Here is a 25,415-nt window from a genome sequence, read left to right as displayed (position 1 = left end):
AAGTAGAATGAAAAAGAAAAGGAAGGAGACAGGAAGATAAAGACAGCCATAAGAAAGAGAATCTTACAACAAGAGGAAGGATTTGCTGGCCACATCAATTCCTGTTGTCTAGATCTTCGGCCCTGGCAGTCAGTGTATATCCCAATGCTGTTAAAACACAGCAGGTATTCTTTACTGGAGATCTCAACTGCGCAGATAGCATCCATTGGTTGATGTGCAATAAATGATAGTGTGTGGTCATTTGAATGGAGCATACTGTATGGATTTCCTTCTCCATTCAAGGGGTATTTTAGAAATCCCGACTGGAATCCAACACAGAGCTGTTCGCTGAAGATTGCCATCCACTGGACATTATATGGGACTTGAATTTCTTTAAATTTTCTGTGACGGGTCTTGCTCTGAAATAGTTCATAACAGAGAACCTGCCTTTTCATAGCCACACACAGGCATGTAAGAGCTCCATGGCGCATCTTTCCAGAAGTTATAGTTTGACACCCTTTAGTTTCTGCCAACTTGTAAAAATCTGTCTCTCGCCCGTCCAAAGCTGACATAGGAAAAAGTCGTACGTGACGATTTCGTCCTGAGATCACAGCAACAAGCTGATCATTTGGAATAAGTTCAATCTGATGAATCTTCTTATTGTCACCAACTCTGATAATTTCTACATGCAGAAATAACAAATCAAATGCAAAATAGTTTTATAAGTCATTCAAATTATACTCAGAAGTATATAAGTCATCTTTATTTAAATATGGAGAGGTACACATAGAATAAGAGATCAGAAATTACAGAGAAAAAAAGATATTTAAACCCATTGTAAAATCATTTAACTTTCCTATATTAAATTTGGCACAGATCTCTGACAGTCAAGCAGAGTTCTTAATTGAAAGCATGCCAGTTTTTAAGAAAACTTTTTTTTTTTTTTTTTTAAAGAGAGAGTGAGAGAGGGAGAGAGAGAGAGAGAGAGAAGTTTAATATTTATTTTTTAGTTATTGGCGGACACAATATCTTTGTTTGTATGTGGTGCTGAGGATCGAACCCGGGCCGCACGCATGCCAGGCGAGCGTGCTACCGCTTGAGCCACATCCCCAGCCCTTAAGAAAACTTTTTTAAAATATTTTTTTAAGTTTTTTTTTAGATGGACACAATATCTTTATTTTGTTTTTATGTGGTGCTAAGAATCGAACTCAGTGCCTCATGCATGCTAGGCGAGCACACTACCACTTGAGCCACATCCCCAGCCCAAGAAAACTTTTTTTTATTGGTACTAAACTGTAGGGAATTTCACTGTGAGGTTGCTATTTTTAAAAACTGGGTAACCACATAACTACTAGTACTCTGAAAGTGTTTCTATGGTATCAAACCAATGACATTTAAATGAATTAATTTGTCATGATATAACTTGATATAAAATTAGAACTTAGAATATTATATTTATAAATATCAAATTAAATTGTTTTCTATTTCATCCAGCATTTAATTTTCTGTAGGAAAAAAACTGTTGGTCAGACATGGTGGTGCACGCTTGTAATCCCATTGTCTTGGGAGGGTGAGGCAGAGGATCATAAGTTCAAGCCAGCCTCAGCAATTTAGTAAGATCCTATCTCAAAAATAAACAAACCAAATATGTTGGAGTAAAGCACTCCTGGGTTCAACACACAGTAACCACCTCCTTCTCACCCTGCAAAAAGAACGAATAAACCTGTTGTATTACAGTGGGGGGTGGGAGGACTTCCAATAAGCATATTTTAATAGTTGTTATAATTTATATTACCTTCTAATAAGACTAATTATGATAATATACTAATTTTAGGAAAACTCAGGAAATTTTCCATGTGCCACCTTTGAAGTTCATATATGAGTTCATATAGCAGAACTGCTAAATAGATGACATAAGAAAGATAATATACACTTGCTTAGGAGAATTATAAAAATTAAAAAATAATCTTTTGATTTAGAATATATCAAATTGTGCCTGGAAAATTTCATTTATAGAATATGTAAGAGCAAATCCTACTCTTTTTAGAATTTAGAATTGAGCAAAATTTTTCTAACATATGATTTAAAGTTACTTTAAAATGATTAGGTTTTCTCTTACCATCTTTGGTGACATGAACAACAAATAACCCTTCTTCATTTCCTAAAGCTATTCTTTCATGATCTGTGTAAAACACAAATATGAGACAATTTTATTAGCTAAAAGCCATATAAAGCTAATAGAATAAAACAGAAATAAGAAAATGAGGTGCAAAAATGAAAATAAGTAAATAATCAAAATACAGTAACAAGTTACACTATGAAATTTTCTTTCAGATTACCAGTGATAAATTTATCATGTGTTTTAAAATAGAAAAATCATTAAAAAATATCCCATGTCAATACTTACAAAATAAGTAATTGTTTATTCAATAAATTGTGAAAAACAATTAAAAACCTACTTTGTTAATACCCTAGGTCCAGTTCAATATATTGTTTTTGGAGGAAAAGATTGTGTCAGGTATTTTAACACAAGTATTGAACCCTAAGTAACAAAAGAGATGGATATGTATGTAAGAATGTAGCAAAAATTTATATCTCCAGATTCAGAAGCTTCTGTTTACTGAGGGCTTTTTAATGCAGAGTACTATGTGTTTATATACCATGATTTTAAAATTTCTCAATAACATTAGCAAGGTAATTAGTATCTTATGCATTATATGTGAAAATTATGCTTTAAGAAATTAATTTATTCTAATTCACATAAGTAGAAAATGGATTATTAAGTTAGTCTTTAGTAATATCACTTTTTCAGAAGGGAATGTATTTAGTGTAACTGCTTAAAAATAAAAATCTAATAGGTCTCATTCACTTAATAAACATTTATTGAACATCTATGATATAATTCATGTTATGCTGGACAGTGGGGATTCCTAGATGAAAGTCAGTCCCCAGCTCACAAGGTAGATCAGTAAACAATTATAATAATATGATAAATGTTATAAATTCATACCTATGATTGCAGCTGCCTGGGTTGTTTTAATGAGGGGTAGAGTGCTATCATAAGCCTCTTTGGGAACATAGACTGAGCGGTCTCTGAATTTGTTTTTCTTCAGTATCTTGTGCAATTCACTCAGCACTCCCACCCACTTACTCTTCTCATTCTCACTATCTGCTAGCATCAGGATTGAACACTTGTTATTGGATGCTGACAGCTGGGAAGCTGTGACCTAGAAGAATTTAATCAATATTCATTATATTAGAAAACAGACACCCTTTATGCTAGTTTTATAAGTAGGCTAGTTTTGTGAGGGGACTAGTTTGCTTAGCACTCACCAATAAAATGAGAATTCATTAAATGATCCCTTTAATAGAATTTAGCTATACTTAATCGGAATAACTAGTTCTAGCACTAGGATTATTGCCAAGGCAAAGGTAGGAGACACCAATCAAAATCATAAAATTTCCTAGCATTCCTGACTTTTCATCTTCCTTGCTATAAAGGTGCCAGAACATTATAATAAAAAATGTGTTACACATACTCATATAACAACTGACATTTAAGAGTAATTACTGAGTAGATTTAAACATAAGTATTAACCAATTGAACCTCTTAACATTTTCATGAGATAGAAATTGTTATTATAACTTCATTTTACATATGATAAAGCCATGATAAAGAGATTAAATAATTTCTACAAGGGCAAACAGCTAGAGGTCTGGGATCCTGTGTGTATGCTCTTAAGCGCTATACAATACTGTTTTCAAAAGTCAGGAATGCTAGGAAATATTTATGTTCTGTTACTTCATAAAAGTAACTCACATTATTATTAAAGAAGATGAGAGCACCAGAAAGGGTTTAAATGGAAGTTCATCCTTCTACAAATCATGATCAGAACAGTTTTGAATTTTATATATACAGATTTCTTCTTAAAGTAATTTAAGCATCAATGACAATAAAAAGCACACTGCAAATTGATGATTGATAAGCAGGCTCCATAGGCTCTCTTGGTGGCCAGAGGGAGAATGAAATAGTTACCAGTGTAGGAACCAAGAAATCAGACAAGGTTATTGTCTTTGACCTTCCTGAGACATAAAATTCATAGACAAATAGTATGCAGACAGGCATAACAGGGCAGCTTTAAAAAATACCTATTGTCTTAATTCACCATTTTAAGATCACATTTTGGTATACAGCCTTGAAATATGGCTATCAACAATTCCCTACTATAGAATTCCATTCTTCTATTATTATTAACAAGTCAAATCCATTTCCTTTCCCCTCAAATCTGGGATGACCTCATAACTTCCTTTGATCAATGGAATGCAGTAGGGTTATTATGCCTGTTTGGGGTCTAGTCCTTATAAGGCCCAGCTGCTTCTTTTGGTCTCTTGGAAGCCAGCCACTGTGAGTTCAGCTAGACTATCAAATTTTTAAGAGACCATACAGAAAGTCAATGAAGAGAACTAGCACTAAGGCCACAGACATAAGGACAAGGTCATTTTGGGTATTCTAAGCTCCAAAAGAGCTGAATGCAGTCCCGTGAGTAACCTTAACTAACACCATGAGAACTGTACAGCTGACTCACAGAATGATGAAAATAATAAAATGTTGTTGGTTTAAGTTTCTAAGATCTGGGACCATTGTTAACAAGGTAATAGGAAATAAGCATGATTTTAAAATAAGATATTTAAAGAGAGAAACTTCTTTAAAAAAAAATTGAGAAACCTCACACTTATTTAATTTTCCAAGAAGGAATCTTTATTTGAAAATTGAATTTGGACTAAAAAATATTACCTGTTAGGGAACATATTTTAGAAGCCAGGTATTTATATTTTCTATAGGTCTTTCCTTAGTTAAACTTAGCATAAATGCAAGTATCAGATGATATTGAACATAAAAAGAAATATTAGATTTGGCTTATGATTTACATAAAGAGGAAAAATATATTCATTAAAGACAAATAATTCAGTGATCAAATTGTAGAACACACTTACTCTAAATATACAGGGTATATCTTTTCGACTTGCATGAATAACATCAGAGGCCAAGACTGAACTCACAGAAAATTCTTCATCTCTGAAAGAAAAGTGAAACATTAGAAGTTAGTATAAGTGGCTATATATGTGGAGTTTTGATTATGTAACCAAATATATACGAAGCAATCCTCAAAGCTTAACTGCACAAAACACCTAAATTGAAACTTTAAAAAATTTGATTTTTCCCCATTGTAACCAACAGTACTCAAAGTAATTTATCAAGAGTAACTTAACAGGGCTGGGGATATAGCTCAGCTGGTAGAATGCTTGCCTTGAATGCACAAGGCCCTGGGTCCAATCCCCAGCACAAAACACACACACACAGAGTAACTTAACAGAGGCACATTATACAAGAGCTACAAATGTTTTCTGGCTAATCCAAAGACACAAGGCCAGTAAGCATACATAGAGAACTAGGATTTGAACCATGCTAGGTCTTTAGAGCCTTTAAGAGAATCCTTTTTCTCCATAATAAATCTCAAGTTTGTTCAACTTAGATCATCTGACATTTTATTTTTCTATCAACAAATGAAAGAAGATTTCCTCTACAGAAAGTTTTTCCTTAATTTTGTTATTTGTACCATCATTCCCTTAGTCTTAAACCCTTCACATTTTAATCTTATCTTTGATTCCCTCCCCCCAAACTGTGTTTCTTTTTTTAAAAATTGGGGCATCTTATTCAAAATAGTGAAATGATTTTTTTTTTTTTAAGAGACAGGGTCTCAAATATATTACCCAAGATGACCTTGAACTCCTCCTAGATATAAGCAATTTTCCTGCTTTAGCTTCTCAAGTGGCTAGGACTATAGGAATGGGCCATCACACCTGGCCTTCTCTATCTTTCTAGTCAGTTCCTTAGCAAGTTCTGCCAGATTTTTCCTACTGATATTTCTTGCATAAATTCCTTCATATTCCAAATGTGAGGTAAAAGATAACGTGTTTGAGATGCAGGGGTAAAATGCCAGTGTAAAGCACAGCTAGGAAATGTAGGTTTTGAGCAATGAATGGCTTTTTCTGATATATGTTTGGAGATATATGTTTGGGACCCAAAAAGGCAGAAATGATGGCAGAAGCTATGGGAGTAAATAAGGTCCTCAGGAACATGAGGGCACTCAACAGAGCAAGGGGAAGAATCTGGAAAAATCAAAACAAAATCATTAAAGATCTGGCTTACTTAAATGTTTCCTGATTCATTGTTTTCCAATAGGTTGTCTGATATATCACTTGATAATCCTCACACTGAATCATACTACGTACCTCTAGGTGATGATATAAACATTATACTTTAGGACTTTCTTCACTCATCTCCCCTCCTGGCTTTAAATAGGTCTTTGGGACCCAAACATCGTTTGCTTTTACTTGGCTCAATTTTTTTTCCTTCCAGGGGATAGAACTCAGGGCATCATACATACTGGCAAGCATTCTACTACTGAGTCACATCCCCAGACCTTATCTGGCTCCAAACCCTACATACTCAGCACTCATACCAAACTCTCCCAGAACTGCATCTTACTTCCTACTTTTCATATTCTAATTTACTAATATTACTACAGCAATATTAGTAAATTAGAATATTAACACGAAATTAGATTATTTAGTAAAAACATGACAATACAAGAGTTCTGTTTATACAAGTTATATGATATGGGAATCCACTTGCTTTTAAAGGGAAAAAAGACACAATGTTTGATAAAAACTCATTTTAATGACTATAGCAAGAAGAAAAATAAAAACTTTGTAATTCCTATGCTGCAGAGATACAAATCTTTTCACCCCTGAAGGCTTACCTCATGTCAATTACTTGACTAATGACAACACTGGGCTGAGATGCTTTTCCTTCGGCAATATCGTACAGAAAAAGTTTGAAGTCACAAACCACAGCAAGTGCTCTCTGCCATCCTTTCTTCACTCCAGCTGGCTTAGGGATCTTTCAGAAAGGAAAACAAACAAAAACACATCAAATGAAAGTGGCAATCAAAGTCTTTTAAATTACATATGAAACTGTAAGGTGAAAACCTAACAAGAATGTACAAAAGTCTGTCACTTTGGTAAAGTAAATGGGACACATATCATTAATAACATTAAGAGAAAAAGTGAGAACATATTCTTCAAATACTATCATCTTTTAATGAAAGACTATTAAAAAGAATCATTTTAACTTTTGCTAGTAATTCATTAAAATGACACTCATGGTTTCTTTCTTTATTTTCTTCTCCTAAAAAAGCAAAGCGTCAAATTTGGTAGTAAGATAAAATTCAGCTTACAATGTTGTGGGAAGCCGTTCTTGCACGTGATTGAGCTACCTCCCTGGCTGGGTGTGAGGCATTCAGACCAGCTGTGTCAGAGCTTTTCCCCACCCTTTTTAGGTGCAAGGGCTTGTCCGTGTGGGGGTGTGACTGACCATTGACCTAAAAACCAATCACTGACCCTGACCTTGGAATGCTGTCCCCCTCGACCTTCATTGGATGGAATTTTCCCCTGAATTTTTTTGTTCCCCAATAAAAGCTCCCTCTCTGGCATGCCTCTCTCTCTTTTGCTGGTCTCTTGTGTAAACCTTGCTACCACCAGGTGGCTAGAGGCAGGAGCTGGAAGGGGCCGTCTCTGAGCTGGGCAAGAAAAAAGGTAAATTGAGTGTTATGTGTCTTTAATTTGAACTCACTAGTTAAATTCTATGTTTCAAACCTCTAATATGAAGCTAGCGGCGGCAGAACAATGTAAATACTACTCAAATCAAGTAAGATTATTATTTGATAATATCTTGTAATTCATAACCATACTGTACCTCTTTGGCAAGACCAAAGGCCAAAGACTCCTTTATGGTGATTTCAACCTCTCTTCATTATAAAATAGGGATAATGTAGAAAAGTTTGTGACATTTTAGAATTTATTTCCAAGAAAAGACTAGGTTTTCATTTTCAAATTGTTCTGCTGGACTGGATGACATAAAATGATTAGATGAATTTTGTTCATTTCATTTTTTTGTCAAATGTTATGTTCATAAATGACTTTATTTTATTTAAACTCATTCATAATCTTAAAACATGCATCTAAATCTGAACTAAGGATACTTACCCTGACATGACCTTCATATGCTGTTCCTATTCCTTTCTGTGGATCAATACCCAGGGGACCTTTTGTCTGCTCAGGGGGAACTGGACAAGCGGTTGGAGCCTTATTTACACAAGTTATATGACATGAGAATCCACACACTTTTGAAAGGAAAAAAAGACAATGTATGTTAAAAATTCATTTTAATGACTACAACAATTATAATTCACAGTGCACTAACTGTATGCAAGGTGTTCTGTTAAATAAATGCTTACTTTTTATTTTAAACACCATTTCAAATGATGTCTTATCATTTGAAAAGCTACTCATCTGCTTACCAATAAGGATTTTAATGAGAAATAGTAAATATTTTTATCATTGGTAATCCTATTATTCTCTGTTAACATTAGTGGTCAAAGGGGGAAGCAAACAGATAAGAAAAATATTTAACCCTGTGCACAAAATGACTGGTTAAACTTATAATTGCTAAAAATTTGGTTTCTGGAACTATTTCTATTTCTTCGTCTTACTGCAACTTGGTATCTGTTCTGAAATGTATCTTGCAAGAGTCATTAATGGACATTAAGCTACCTGACATCTCTGCTACATGTGGCAAGTTTTACCAATCTTCTTAAAAATAGAATTTTTCAATGAATTTAAAAAAGGTATAAGCTAATGGTAAATTTTTGGACTTACTAATATCCATATACTTACACTACCACTAGATAATAACTGTTAATTTTACTGAGCATCTTAAATCTTTCTATGACAATATAAAAGGGGTATAGTTTTTAATCCCTATGTAACCTATGCCCTGAGTCACAGAGCTTGGAAGTGGCAGTGGAAGAATTCAAACTCATACAGTTTTGCTCAGATCCTGCATACCTTACCACTAACAGTATTGCCATGATTCCTCTATTTGATACTTACATGGTGAACGGGAGATTCTAAGACAAGATTATAAATAAAAATGAACTCATAGGTTTCAATGAGACTTGGTTGGGTAAAAATTACTGGTAAAATTTTTTTCTAAAAAAACCAAGTTTTTTGGCAAGGGGTATAGACTACGATTATAATTCCTACTCCTAAGGTGGTTCCTGGAGAAAACTAGGGAAAGAATAAGAGAGGAACTAAAGGATATCACCATGAGAATACTTAAACTTGAGAGAAATGGATTATATATCACTGATGGACATTATGAAATGAACAGAAAGGCAGGATGGATTAGCATTGACTTCCAAAAACTACAAACTTCTCAATTTGTCCCCCCAAACTGTATGTATTGGAGACTGAACCCAGGGCACTCTACCACTGATCTAAATCCTGGGCCTTTTAAAAAATATATTTCGAGAGATGGGTCTGGCAAAGAACTTGGTGATCCTCTGGTTCAGCTTCCCAAGTAGTTGGGATTAGAGGCATGCACCACTGTGCCAGGCTATCATTTGCTTTTAAGTAGAATATCTAAAGTTTATAATTCATTTATAAATCTCATTTCCCAAGGGCAGCTGAAACAACAAAATAAGTATCTATAAACTAGATTTAATTTTAATCAACAAGGAAAAAATAAAAATGATAGTAACCATTAGAAACTATAACACATTACCACAACATTTACAAAAGCTTGTTAGACAAAGGCTTGGGATAGTCTAATGCACTTTCATGGCTTTATAAGGTAGACCTCAAGGAAGGAGTTGAGGGAAAAAAAGGCACAATTTCTTTTTTTTTTTTTTTTTTTACTTTCAAACAAAGAAATGTTTTAATGTTTTGAATTATGGTACATTCAAACAAAGGAATAGTGTGGGATAATGTAAAAAGATAAAGCATATTTCTAATCCTCAACATGGAAAGCACTTCATAACATAGATAAAAGCAGATTAATAAGCAGCATGTACAATATGAACCCATTTTTATAAAAATTACATGAGTGATCAAATACACTGCTACATCTCTGGAAGGATGTTTATGAACCAAAATATTAACAAATTTAGTGGGACTCATAAGTACGCATTAAAATTTTGGATATTTTTTGTGCTTTCTCTTAATTTTATTTTCTTATGCTTCACTATCAATAAAAGCAATTACATATCTCCACATTATAAATCTCTATTTGAAAAATGTAACTTCACATCTAACATGAATTAAAATTTAGAAATAATATTTTCCAAGATTTTTAGAGACAGTTATTTTTTATTTGCCTCAGGTAGATTAATTAGCTCAAATATAGTTGTTTTATTTCTAAACTTAGAGAAAAATGTACTTTTATAGTTACTCTAATGAGGGAAAGTGACTTTTATTTCTAAATTTCTTTATATTGGTGAGATCATCACATTAAAATGGAATACATAGCAAGTTTGGACCAATCTCTTTTGTCAACACATAAAACTTAAAGAAAAAATATTATATTCAAATATGCTTGAAAGCACCTGGGGACAATTTACTAATAGTTACTGCAAAAACACTCCAGAGATATCTTATGAAGTAAATGTGATTAATGGTAGAACAGTGAATCTGCCACACACTATCTTCTAAGATCACACATGCATCTCTATCACAATGTAAAATTTTTAAACCTTGTCAATTAGTTATTGCAGTAAGAAATGAAATGTGGAGATATGCATACAGTAATTAGTGATACATCTTATAGTGATGATGCTTTATCATTCTTAGAATGTTTCTTCCTTTATGTTCAAAATTCCAGAAAAACCATAAGCAACTCATAAACTAGTAATATAAGAAAAAAGCATCTGGTGAAGTTAAGCATACAGCAAAAACAGAAAAAAGGCTACAAAGATGTCTGGTTAAATACAGGTATTTTTAAGTTTCAAGTAAAGGATGAATATTTTTAACATACATAACCTTCTGCAGAATTATTGTACTACCACTAACTGTGTGATTTACAAAGAGTTAATGAAAAAAATCATTCTGAAAAAATCATATGCCTCTTTTTTAAAACACAGGGCTTGCTACAAATACCCAGAGAGACTGGCAAATCTACAAAATGACAGCAAATTAAAGTTACAAAATTAAGAAATCACAGCTATGATGGTATTTTAATTCTGTCATTCTGTTGTGGTGACCATTCCAGATTCTTTTTAAATAAAAAATTGTTTAGACATTTTGAAAATTCTCCTGTTTATTTTAGCTATGAAGAAATATTGTTTTGTTTCCTCATATTAAAAAATTTCAAATTAATCCTTCATTAATCATAATTATATAAATAATTTTACAATTTTTTAAAGAAAACCAGCAAATGACATTGTTTTCTACATTTTCCATAAAAGCCAAAACATATATTTTATATATTCTAATAAAAAAGGGTCTTAAGTTTCTTCAAATAGTGACATTTTAGATTCCATAATTTGTATTTTAATTTTTAAGAATACTTTAAAAGCATTTAACATTTTATCATTTCTGACTACATTTCCTAAAAACAATAAATGTGGAAAAGGATCTGAAGCAAATTAAACAAGGACACACAGCAGCAGAACTAGTCCTTGAAACCAGGAGTGTCTCTCTCCAAAACTCGTGCCTTTTCCAGGGCACCATGTGCTGCTACTATGCTTAGGGTCCATATTGTGAACTGGAAAGAGTAGAAGAGGGATTTCTTAAGTTCAACAAATAAACCACACACATGAAATAAAGGAAAGAGCTGGCTTAACAACGTCTACATGAAAGTCCTTAGAGGAACTGACAGCAATCTCAATGTAAATGAATGGAACGGCGTATTTGCCAAATAAGCTGCTGTCAACTCAGGTGGCTTTAATAAATAAAAGTCACCAGTTAACAGCACCACTGTTCTATGACAAGGCAGCCTCTCTGGAGTATGAAATGTGGTGCTCCATTTGAAGAGAAAAGCCAACAAACAGAACATGAACAGAACACAGATGGGACAGTCAAGATAACTATGGAATGAGGAATATTTAACCTGTTACAAAAGGGCATTTAGCCACCTTGAAATATTTGGAGGCCACTCATGACTCATGTCTTGATGGTATCCAAGGAAAGAATTAAGATTAAATGGTGGAAGATGCAGCAAGTCAGATTTGAAAATTATATAGGTAAATACTTGACCTTCACGAGAATATTAAAAAATAGGATGGACTTCTCTCTCAGGTAGCAATTTACCTTTCTGTGAAAATTCACAGCTTCAAAATGATAAATGTGTGCAACCATCTGTTTGGATGCTATGGACATGATTACTCCAGAATGGACAATAATCACTAAAATTCCTATATTCAAAGAAACTCTCCAGCTTGGGCAAAATTACATACATTTTCCTAACCCGGGGTCTTTTTCTAATTAAAGATTTTGATTTTTGTTTGAAGCACATCAATAAAATGCTGAATGCATAACATTAGACATAATGGCCTAAGTGCAATTATTAGCTTTTCTGTTCAGCAATTATTCCTCTCTCTTTTCCTCTTTCCTCTTCCCATCAAACATCTACTTAGCGATTACTACATACCAGGTACTATTCTAAATACATTAAAAAGTTTTTCATTTAATCCTATCACAACCAATAAGGCAGGTAGTATTTATCATCCATACTTACTTGTCAGAGAAAGGTTAAGTAACATGTCCAATCACCTAATAGATGTAGTTCCACCGCATTTTCCCAAAACAATGCTTAAAATTGATGGGGAAAATAACCATCAGCAAAATGAACCAAATTCCCTGTCCTAAGCAACCAGGTTTGAGTCATAGCCCGGTGAGGAAAATATTCTAGAAAACATCATATATCTGAAAAAGGCACAATTTCATGGCACAAGACTCCAGAAGTAAGAGAGACTGGGAAGAGTCCCCAGGTTCCTACTATGGAGTTACAAGTAATTCTGATGCATAAAAAAATAACCAGGTAGTTTCCCAGAATTCAGGAAATTCAGCACCTGAAATGCAGAGTGTCTATATTCCATCCAAATTCCCTTTCAAAACTAAAAGCAGAAAAGCTAAGAAACAGAAACTAGTATTAGAATTTGATTTAGCAACTATCTTCTTGTCTTTTTCATAAGATATACCACTAGTACCTATATAAGGTGGTTTTACCTATATAAGGTGGTTTTGTAGTGGCAAGTCTCATCTGATTAAGAATTCATATTTCTGTGCACAGGGAAAGATAGTGGAATGAGATGGACATCATTACCCTAGGTACATGTATGACTGCACATATGGTCTGATGCTATATCGTGTACAATCATAGAAATTTAAGTTGTGCTGCAATTGTGTACAATGAGTCAAAATGTAATCTGCTGTCATATATAACTAACTGAAATAAATACATTAATTAAAAGTTAAAGAATTCATATTTCTAAAAGTCACAAATGATAATATATCCCATTATCATTTAAATCATTTTCATTTTAGAGATCTAGGAAACATAAAGTAGTACTCAAACAAATAGGCTTGGTTTTTCTATTTAAATGACCCCTGATCCTTTCACCCCCATCTCTCAAAATGTGAGCTCCACAAGTGTAGCACCTTTGTCCTTCTCACATTCACTAAGCATTCCAAAAATACATGACAGGTAAACCAATGAATGAGGAGGAAAAACTTCTACTATTAATACTAGGAATAAACTTTCTTTTAAGGCATAGTGGCAAATATTTAATTTCTGAAAATAAACAATGTTAAAATTGAATGAATATATCCAAGGATAACTTCCATGGCTTCTGTCATATAGGTTAATGGTTTGGGGGACCATTAATTTACCCAAATAATAAAACAAAGATGAATTAAACATATTCAAATATATCTCCCCTGAAAAATATTTCTAGGGAACATTTGTCTAATTTCCCTAATATCCAAAAGACTTTAGCAAGTGCTCAGTTTATTATCTATATTCTTGTTATCCAGAGAAAAGCAAATGATTAAATGAAACAAACATTTGTATGTTTTTTAAAGAGAATAAAGTTACTCAATTACAATTTAGGTAGAAATGTTATAACAAAGTGGTGCTCAAACAAGTCAACTTTTCCATTTTTTCTTACCTTCACATGAGCAACCCTGTCTTATCAAACCCACCATCAAAGAGGTACACTGATGACATTTAGTAGGAATAGTGAATGATTTTACAAAAAACTGGTGAGTCTTGCGCTGCAAAACATTGATAAGAAAACATACATTGATTATTTAAAGATTTCTGTAATGTTAGTCAGTATGTCCCATAACAATCTACTAGAATGTTTACTAAACAGAAGAATGAATTCTTTCCATTTCTCATAGCATCTTCTCATAGCTTATACTCTTTAAACGATTATATGAGATAATACTAAGTTAGAACAAGCTAAAATAATCTAAGTTAAATGATAATTGCTTTTGAATATCATTTGGAAAGTGTATAAAGCAGACAGTAGCATTTTGGTTTTGCTCATAAGTCTTGGCTTCAGAATTTCTGTAAATTCTTTGAATTATTCTTGGCAGAATTAAGTAAAATTTTGATAATTTATGTACACAAATATAGTTTTAATATGCTTTATACCTTCTTAGAACAATAAAAAGAATCATGTAAACCTCTTATTTCTACTGTAAATCATGTATTTCATCTTCTGGAAGCAAGAACAAATGAGAGGCTATAAGTATCTGTTTCTTCTCATGGAAAGAGGCAGAATTACTTATACTTGAGCTGATAAAAATACACACCTATTATACCATAGACAGATGTCAGCCTGAAATTTCTTACTGAAAGTCAAGTAAAGATCTCTGTCTTGATTGCAACAATTTTTTTTCTTTTGTGGTACTTAGGATTAAACTTAGGACCTTGCACTGAACTATATCCCCAGCCCTTCCGTCTTGCTTGATGTACACAGTGACAACCCAATATAGACTTTATCTCCTTGGAATATTCTTTTCTTCTCCAAATTATTTCTTAGCATGTTTTAAAAGAATTATAATAATAATTCTTCCTTTACACAACTGTATAAACTCAGGAGCAAATCACTTCAGTCCTCTGCATCTCACTTTCCTTATATATAAAATAATAGCATCTACTTCATGAGGTGGCTAAATGAGTATAAATATTAAATATTTATAAATATTACTTATAAATGAAGACTTTCAAACAATGACTGACACAACATAGTAAGTACTTAAAAACATTTACTTCTTTATGAAAACAAAATTCACTAATTATTCATGTGTAATTTATACTACTCTTTATAGTCCAATAAATGTCAGTAATGATTAAAGTTATGAAGTACTTAGTTTAGGTTAATCTATTATAAAAATCACAAAGAATATTCAAAACTAAAATTTAAGTAAAAATAAATTCTGGTGACTAGGGACGTAGCTCAGTGGTAGAGTACTTGCCTAACATGCACTAGGCAGTGCGCTCCCAAGCACTGCCCAAAAATCCCAAAGCCAAACCAAAAGCTGCTCTCTTCAACTGGGATAGGATATATATCACAAGAGAAGTTTAAAAAAAGAAACAGTAGATTATCTTTTACATAGAATGATGTAACTACCATTATTAAGGGAATAAAGTGTATAATAAATATAAGACTTTTAGGTAGTTTCTTGGGTATTGTGAAGAATTATCAACAAATTTGTCGCAGCCACAGTTATTTATTTATTTATTTTTGGCTGTTACTTCAAATATGTCTGAAAGAATTAATCAATTGCTCAAAGTAACTCCATTCTTTTTCTTCTTTTTTAAAAGACTACCAAGACATCTCCCTCTTCCCCAGAGATCTATTCAGGCTGTCACAAATCTGAGTAAAGTGGTGCTAACAAAAAACAATGTTTTGGCAGAGAAATAACTTTGGGTGACCAACCATCCAACTGGCAGGTGCTGATTAAATTATGGGAGAAGGTGGGTGTAGTTTACTATTAAAGATTAAGGGGTCCATGTTTCACTAATCTCAACTGAGAATAGTATTAACATACAACTTAATTTAAAAATCATTATTCTGATGTCATCAATCTTTAGGCAATACACAATAGTACTATGGTTTTGTTTTAGGGGAGGGGTGAAGAATAGAAACAGAAAGAAACATGAATTTAATCCTACATTAAATTTAATAGATTATTTGGTTTCTGATCTAAGATCCCTGTTCCCTGCATCCTGGTAAATAGTTGATTTCTGATAATTCTTGAAAGGATAGTTAGAAGAGGGGGAAAAATGGGTAAAAAGGCATTAAATTTTTCAGTTATGGAAAAATGTATTATTCTGGAACTTCTATTTGTTGAATACTGATTTCTTATATTATTTCCTATGTGACCTTTTACAATATTTTATTTTTCCTTTTTTTTTTTTTTTTTTGGTGGTACTAGGGATTAAATCCAGGGTGGGGTGCTCTACCACTGAGCTACATCCCCAGTCCTTTATATTTTTCATTTTGAGAAAAGGTCTTGCCAAGTTGTCCAGGCTGGGCTTGAAGTTGCAACACTTCTGCCTCAGCCTCTCAAGATGCTGAGATTACAGGTGCGTGCCACTGTGCCTAGATAAAATACTTTCTAAGAGATTTTCTAAAATTTATCTCCTAATTCATTTATTGAATTTTTAAAATGGTTAACATTTTTAATTTTCCAAAGACCTCATGTTCTCTGATCGCTATTTTTGTTTTCTTCTGCTTTCTTCACAGCTTCTTTTTCCTCTAACAAGAAACATACAAAAACATTGTTCTGCTTTTTCTTTTGTTAGAGAATTTACTAAAATGCTTGCTGATTCTTGAGAATCTGAACATTTTTAAGAGACAGAAAAAAAGCTATACAGAAAGGGGTATGTGTATGTGTGTATGTGAGAGAGTGTGCATGCACTTATGTGTAAATATGTAAGCAAATATTTGTGTTTGTTTAGAGATGATCTGCCATCTCACAGAGGATCCTCAAATGCCATTATCTATAGATATTTTCTGGGCCTATTTCTTTAGAGAATCTACTGGTATCCTCCAAGGAGAGAGGGGAGAGGAGGTATAACCCCAACTGCCAATATCTTGGGAGATAAACAAGGGAGAGGCATTTGGAATCTTATCGTTTTGTTTGTAGACTTTTTATTTAAAAGTCTCATTATTTGTGATTTGATATTTTTCTCTTTCACCAAATCTGGTGTTGCTGAGTTTGTGTGGTCTCTTTGGTTTAAGTGCTCTACAAAATTAACATATGGCAGGGTAGAATAGTTATGTTTTGAGAGCTAGTTTAATGCTTCATGTGGATTTTAAATCATTCGGAAGTAAAAGCTATTTTTCCTTTTATTTTTCTTGGGGGGTGGGGTGGGAGGTGATAGTGGGAATTGAACCCAGGGATGCTTTACCACTGAGCTATATCCCCAGCCCTTTTGATATTTTATTTTGAGACAGTGTCTCACTAAGTTGCTGAGGCTAGCCTTGAACTGGTGGATCCTACTTGCCTTAGCCTGAGCAGCTGGGATTAAAGGCATGCACCACAAAGTCCAGCTTTTTGAACCATTCTGTATTTAACTCTAGACCCTTATTTCACTTCCTGACTCTCAAATTACCTGGTGTCTTATTATTTTGATTATCTGAAACTTGTTTTTTAGTACATTCTTCAGAAAGACTGTGGAACCATTTCTTGAACTCTTACACATTTTTCTGTGGCTTTGTATTTTGGAGGATGCTTTTGTATCCTTCCAATCTTAGGGCAATAGCTCAGTCATAAAAATAAAGACAAAACCACCACAACAAAACAACTTAGCTTCTTAAAACTCTGACTCATAATTTCCTTGGGTATCTTAAATATATAATTCCATTGTTTTCCAGCATAGTGAAGCCACTGAAAAAAAATCTGATGATAATCTCATCATCAGATGAGACCAATCTTCTTGCCTGAATATCTAATGCATTTCTTTAAAGACCAATAACAGGGACTGGGCCTGTAGCTCAGTGGTAAAGTGCCTGCCTAGCATGCATGAGGCCCTGGGTTCAATCCTCAGCACCACATAAAAATAAATAAAGATACTATGTCCGTCTACATCTAAAAAAAATTTTTTTAAAAAGACCAGTAACAGTTCACTAGAATATGTTATTTTAGTTGAGTTGATGTTCTCAGCTATGCTGCACATCCTGGTATTTGAGATGCAAGTCTTCTTTTGTTTGGGGAAATTTTCTTGACTAACTTTTTAGTATTTTCCATTGCTTCATGTTCTTTTTCTGGGACTCCTATTATAAAAAATGTTGGCTCTTCTTTGCCAGTATTTCTATTGCTTTTTCTTAATTTTTTTAAACCTCTTTGCTAATTTCTTTGCTAAATTAAAAAATCCACCTCTTTATCTATTTGTCGAAAGGCATTATCTGCTAGTATATTTGTTCTTGAATTCCCTGTACACTAGCCTATATTCCTGAAATCACATTGTATTTTAAATTGTAGTTTTCTCCTAAATGCTTTATCTTCTTTTTTCAAATTTTCCTTTTTCCAAACAACCTTTGCTTTTAAGGTTTAGAATTCTCATTTTTTAAATTTAAGTTTCTATTATTTGAGAAATAAATTTCTTTTGAAATATTCACTGTAATTCCCCCTCTTTCTTCTCTTTTTTGGTTCTGGGGTTGAACACAAAATCTTAACACTGATGGATGCTTCCATACCCCACTATCCACTGATTTTCACTGGTTTTGTAGAGACAAACCACTTTTTTGTTGGTTGTAGATGGACAGAATACTTTATTTTATTTATTTTAATATGGTGCTTCTAGGGTTGAACTCAGTGCCTCATACATGCTAGGCAAGCGCTCTGCCACTGAGCCACAACCCCAACCTGAAACAAACACTCTTTGATTGGCAGACTTTTATTTTTTATTAGGATATTTTATACCTTATTCTTTTTAAAATGTAATCATTTTGGGTGAGATTTAACTGTAACTCTTTTCAGTTGATGAGTTTTACCTTTTACTTTCCCTATCCTTTTATGTGGAAATGGTGGGCCAGGATAGTTTTTGTACCTCCATAGCTCTAGATTTCCTTTTCTGTTATTTTCATAAAATGAAAAAAACATATACATGATCTCATACTTTTTAAGATCTTTATTCCCTCTTCTTATCTATTTGGACTCCCACTTTTCTTCCCTGTCCTACTCAATTTTGAATCTACATCCAACTATTTCTCCATAGGACAGGACTTTGATCTGGAAAGGCATTTCTAATTTGTTAGTTTTGAGAACTCCTAACTTTAGCACTGCCAGATCTTCCTCTACTTATATCTCCTTATGCTTACTGTGGAATGGCACTTGAGAAGTCCCTTCCCAGTTTCTGCTACTGTCCTCAGATCTTTCCAGGAGTACTTAATGCTCCCTTGATAGTTCTGTAGCCAAGGGTCATTATAAGTCACTTCCCTTCATCTCAATTTACACAAATATAACTTTAAATACCGCAAAGGTCTTATAGATGCTGGTGATTTGTTCCTATTCATTTACATTTTGGAGTGTATGGGAAAATAACTTAATCTATAATTGTTTGTTTTATGTGTAGTATACACCTGTGTCCTCTACTTTCCTTTTCTACCTTTCATATGTCTTTACTTTAAGCTATGCAGCTTATACCTGGTTCTTTTGGCATGTTCACTCTGGGGAAAGGCAGCTGCCATGTAGGAAGACTAGCATTGTCATGCTGGAAAGACTGTAAGTGGTTGAATGACAGCCAGCATCAAATGCCTACCCCTGGAAGTGAACAATCCAGCTCAGTTGAACCTTCAGATGATGGCAGTCTCAGCTGTTATTTAACTACAACTACATGGAAAGCTCCTAATAAGAGCTTCCCAGATGAATCATTCCAAAATTCATAGCCCAATAATTTGTAAGCATAAAAAGGGGTTGTTTCAATACATTAAGATTTCAGATAATTTGCTGGATGTGGTGTGGCACACCTGTATTCCCAGTGGCTTGGGAGGCTGAGGCTGTGGCAGGAGAATCGCAAGTTCCGCTAAGCAACTCAGTGAGACCCTGTCTCTAAAGAAAATACAAAATAGGGCTGGGGAGTGTGACTCAGTGCTTGAGTGCCCCTGAATTTGATCCCCTGTACCAAAAAAAAAAAAAAAAAAAAGATTTCAGACAATTTATTACACAGCAGGAGTACCAAGTCACCATGTTTTCCTTTCTTTACTTTTTCAATGACTATTTTCTTTCAAAGGCTTAAAATTTATACTTTTTACTTACTAATCTCCTATTTATTCCCTTTCATTTATGAAGATCCATACTTACGCTTAATTTCCTTACTGAGTTACCAACATTTATTTATTTGACATTTTATATGATATTACAAGTATAAATATACTTATGATGTATATTATGCCAATAATCATTCTAGGTTCTTTACAAACATTAAATTTGTCTAAAATTCATAAACTATTCAATGAAATGGGTATTAGTATTGTCTCTCTCTTTTTTTTTTTTTTTTTGAATGAGGAAATGAAAGCATAGAAAGGTAAACAACATGCTCGAGATTACACTGCTAATTTAGGAAGTCTGGCCAGGGATTTAAAATGTTAACCACCAGCAATATCATCTATACACTTTTTCTCCAGGCAAGACCAATACATGCTCACTCCACACTGTGTTTCTATTTACATTATTTTTGGACTGTTTTGAATGTACATCTGCTTTTCCTTTAGTTTCTTTGCTTTTAGAGGCCATAGTAAATTCCTCTAAGATTTGAACGTAACATTTGCTTTTTCTTGGGTTTTTTACTCTCTTGATGGGCGTAGATTATTCAGTTTATGGTCTTTCTTTTATACCACTTATACTTTTTTCATATCTGCTTATCTTTCTCTCATTCTATGATTTACCCAAGGTTTATGTTTTTGAGAGGTAATTCATTTCAGTTTTCCAATTTCTAGAATTTCTTTGTAGGAATCTGAGATAAGCAATTAAATCTCTATGTTCTGTTCTCTATAATACACGTGTCATAGTCAATTGACTAGAATGAAGGGAGGGGGGAAGCAAGATAGATTCAACTGAGTTTTTCACTAAACATTTCTCCTTCTCAGTGCTTTGTTTAATAACCCCAATTCCAGATCCTTGCATTGGAGACCTCAACTTAATGTTTTCCTCAGGCAACAATCCAGAGTAGTTTCTGGAAGAAGCATTACACCTTACTTAGACTTTAAAACACTGAATTTAGAACAGGGAAAAAAAAAATCCAAAAACTGTACAAGCTTCCTACCTTTCTCATTAGTGATTATTTCCATTCATACTGAGTTTATTTTCCTTCCATGCTTTTATGTTTTTAACTTTGAAGAAATCATAATTAAAAGCATAGTATATAAACAAGCAGAAGAAATCCACTATCCTTTTTTTTGAATACATTATGTTTATAACTAGAGTACCTTAGGTGGAAAACCAGTTGAACCAGGGCATCCCTTTTTCCTTAAGGTTGGTGTGTGAACTGGAAGTGGAGCACTGTCTGCAATCTGAACCCAGAGGCAAAAAGGGAAACAAATGTCATGAAACATTTCATTTATCTTAAACATAACTAGAAAGAAACCAAAGTAAATAGAAATGAACAAACATCAATTAGGCAAAGAGTTCTACTAGTTAATCTCATCGAAGTTGAAATTCTCATAGTACTGATCATTTAAATTTTAGTCTGCAATTGTCTACAATGAAATTTGTTCAATTAGTAAAAAATATTTCAGTCTGGAAACTTTAAAATGAATAATTTGGAAAAGAAAATCCATGGAAGAAAACCAAACCAAATCAAAGAATCAGAGTATTTAACCTACATATAAAAATGAGGATACTAACTTTCCATTCCTATGAATTTGATATATTCATCCTAAAAAGTATCTGACTTTTATTTATAATAAAAATATTTAGAAGATTCCTTTTTACTACTTGACCTCCATTTTTAGAACATACATTAAATGTGTGGAATACAAATAACTCTGTGGATTTGAATATACAGGTAGAGATTAGTGGGATTTTTGTAAAAATTAATCACCAAATAAGAGAGTTAAATTATTTAAAATTACTGAAATTCTGAATTTAAGACAAATTTAGTTACAAACTATTATCTTTATTAGTAGGCAAACAGTTTTATGAGGTATTATTGTAAGCTATTTCTTTGAAATAAATTATTGATTTATTGGATGTTATTGGGTGTGGGGGACATGACAAAGAGACATTACTTAATTAGAAAAGTATTTAAAAAAGATGAGAAATAACATCCTTTTAGAATATTAAGCAAGTAAGAAAATAATTTATATCCTAATTTTAATATTTAAAAATATTAGGAGAAAAATTGATGGTCTTTCTTTGTCTTTATTACATATAACTTCCAAAAATAGACTATTTGACATTCAGTATAGCCTTAAAATGGAATTCAATGTGTTTTTTAGGATCTTCTGTTTAACTGTGAGTTTAGTTCTAACTGGAACTATATTTCCTTTTGAATAGCTTGAACCCAATCTATAATTCAACATTTGAGAGGATAAATTTAAAAGATAAGAAAGTAAACACTGAAAAATCTATGTAAAAGTTAATGAAAAAAATTAACAGTAAACAAAACTTTCATTAGAATTCTATAGAAAGTTCAAGAAATGTTTGTAAATTAAAAAAGAGTCAAGCAAAGGTGCTGGATACAAGATCAACAGAGTTTAAAAAGATAAGCAATGCCTAACTTTTAAAATAAAGTATTTAAAAAGATCCCACTCATCAGAGTAATAAAATTTTAAGATACCTAGGAACAAATCTAATAACATGGAGTACACTGAAAGTAATGCAACCTTATTTAAGGATGTAAAAGAATAACCAACAGCTATGCGTATCATGTTTATAGACAGAAATGCCCAATATCATGAAGATGTCAATTCTTTTCAAATAAATCTATAAGTTCAATGCAATTCCATTCAAAAGCCCCACATGGAACTTGACAAGTTAATCCTAAAAGTAATATGGAAAACCAAAAGGTCAAGATGAAAAAGAATCAAGTTTTTTTTGGGTAGCTCACTATACCAGGTATCAAGAATTATTTTAGGGCTAGAATAAATAAGATGATTTGGTATCAGTGCAGAAATAAGCAAAAGGGCAGTGAAAGAGAAAGAGAACTCCAATGGACCCATGCACACAAAGTAGTGTTGGGTTTACAAATCAAAGGAGGGGAAATATAAAAGAGCCAGATGTTGATATGGGAAAAACAAATTAGAATCCCACTTTCTATTATATATAACAATATATTCCAGTTTCATTAAGGTCATAAAAGCCAACGCTTTAAACTCCTAGAAGAAAATATGGAAGAAAATCTTCATAATCTCTGCACTGCAAAAGAACTGCTTTAAAAAAACTGCATAAAAAAGCATAAGTAACAAAGGAAATGACTGATAAAACTGACTACTTTAAAATGAAAATTTCTGCAAGATAGAAGAAACCACAAATAAAATTTTAAAATAAACCAAGACCAGAAGAAAATATTTACAATTCATATAGCCAGCAAAGAATTAGTATCCAGAATATATAAAGGACATTTATAAAACAAGAGGAAAAATAAGTCAGTAGAACAATGGACAAAAACATTAACAGGTAAATCATCCATAGCCAACAAACATATATAAAAAAAGATGCTTTTCTAAAGAGATATATTAGAAAACAGAAACAAGTTAAAACAAAAATGTTACTTTATACCTATTAGATTGACAAAAGTTAATAGCTGTTAGTACCAAGCTATGGTAAGGATGTGGGCAAACAGGGAACTCTCACACACTGTCGGTAGGAATGAAAACAGGTTCAACCACTATGGAAAACAGTTTGGTAAGATCTAGTTAAAACGAAAAATACATAAAGCCCAGTAACTCCACTTCTATGTATAAATGCTAAACAAACTGCACATTTGCAAAGGTAGATAGATATTAAGAGGTTCACTTCAGTGCTGATTATAGTAATAAAAAACTGGAAGCCACTTAAATATCCAACAACAGAAGAATGGATAAATAGCTGTGGCATATTCAAACAATGAAACATTATGCTGCAGTTATAATGAATGAACTAAATGGACATGTATCTGTATGATTAAACCTCAATGCATACTTATGAATGAAAAAAGATGCAGAAGGACACAGTTAACATTTCTGCAAATTTTAAATACATGACAAACATTACTATATATTGTTTATGGATACAAATGAAATAAACAGGTGAAACCAAGGAAGGGGATATGCATCCAGATTCTAGATATTGAGATATGTCTGGGAAAAAAGAGAGGAATGGTATAAGGGAAGACATTAACTGGTTCTGAAATATTTTTTCTTTGAAAATAAAAAACTGAAAAAGTAAAATAAAATATTCTTATCTGTTAAGTCTGTGAGTGATAGATATTTATTATGTTATTCTGTGTATGCCTGAAAGGTTTTATCATTAAAATAAAATTCCATTAACCCCAAATATTGAAACAATTGTAACTAAAAATACTGAGGGTTTCATTAACCAGTCTGAGGACTGTAGTTGGGAAACAAGTCATGACTACAGTTCACACTTAAGACAACTTCTTACACTGAACCATCTGCTTCTGTGGATAGCTAGACACAGTTTTGTTGATCACAAAGAGGGAAGCAAAGGAGCTCTGCAGGAACTGTGATGCTAAGTGAAAAACTAGGACTGTGTCATAAGGCAGGTAGCATGAACTGAGACACAACATATTGTTCTAACCTGTGCAGGAAATTGTCTCTGGTGAGAAAACCAGTCAATTGGCTGTTAAAAGCCATGGCTCGACATGAAGTGTAAAAACAACACATTTTTTGGTACTATTAAAGGGCACGGCACGGTTTAGTTAAGTGAGTACCTGAGGTGGATTCAGCAGTCAGAATAAAATACTCAGCTGCCAGCAGTGAAAATTTTACTTTTAAGCTATGCTTATGATGTAACAGATTAGTTATATCATGGTTTATTAAGTTTATTATAAGAATTAAAATGTGAGAATGTCACCTGCATTGCATATACCTTCAGAATCTGTATCTGTTAATTCTAACCTTTACATAAAACTATCCTGTGTTCCACATAGTTCTTCTATACCATGTAGAGAGATTACTATTAGAGTTATATTTTTGTCTATTTTAGGTAAGTTTAGGGGAACAATTTTCTAATTCATTTTCTATTCCTACCAACATTATCATTTAAAAGTAATGACCTCTAGGGCCGGGGTTATGGCTCCGTGGTAGAGCACCTGCTGAGTATGCATGAGGCACAGGGCTGGATTCCAACACCACATAAAAACAAAATAAAGGTATCGTGTTCATCTACAACTAAAAAAAAAAATTTAAAAAGTAATGACCTCTAACTTATTACAAAATCTATTTGATTAACAGAAGATAGATTTCACTTTTTTTCCCTCTCCAATTCCCTTTTCTGACACAAGTGTCAGAAAAGGGGAGCAAGGTTGCTCCAATGAAGCACCTTAACTGGCTCAGCTTCACTAGATATGGAAG

At 33.0% G+C, this 25,415-nt stretch overlaps 1 protein-coding gene across 9 annotated transcripts in view; it reads right to left on the bottom strand.

The window, feature by feature from the left end:
• Cdc42bpa (CDC42 binding protein kinase alpha) overlaps window positions 1–25,415 on the bottom strand; it is a 323,243-nt gene that overhangs the window by 28,834 nt on the left and 268,994 nt on the right. For all 9 annotated transcript variants that reach the window (XM_076831696.1, XM_076831690.1, XM_076831691.1 and 6 more), the window contains 8 exons: window positions 21,327–21,410; window positions 14,049–14,154; window positions 8,089–8,225; window positions 6,804–6,943; window positions 4,975–5,056; window positions 2,990–3,206; window positions 2,099–2,161; window positions 68–661 (listed from right to left, as the gene is read on the bottom strand). In XM_076831696.1, coding sequence (XP_076687811.1) covers window positions 68–661; window positions 2,099–2,161; window positions 2,990–3,206; window positions 4,975–5,056; window positions 6,804–6,943; window positions 8,089–8,225; window positions 14,049–14,154; window positions 21,327–21,410 — 1,423 coding nt within the window. The remainder of the gene's footprint in view (window positions 1–67; window positions 662–2,098; window positions 2,162–2,989; window positions 3,207–4,974; window positions 5,057–6,803; window positions 6,944–8,088; window positions 8,226–14,048; window positions 14,155–21,326; window positions 21,411–25,415) is intronic.

This window comes from Callospermophilus lateralis, chromosome 13, assembly GCF_048772815.1.
Source record: "Callospermophilus lateralis isolate mCalLat2 chromosome 13, mCalLat2.hap1, whole genome shotgun sequence".
Classification (NCBI taxonomy): domain Eukaryota; kingdom Metazoa; phylum Chordata; class Mammalia; order Rodentia; family Sciuridae; genus Callospermophilus; species Callospermophilus lateralis.
The sequence above is the reverse complement of the archived record's forward strand: the minus strand, read 5'-3'. Positions and strand labels throughout refer to the sequence as shown.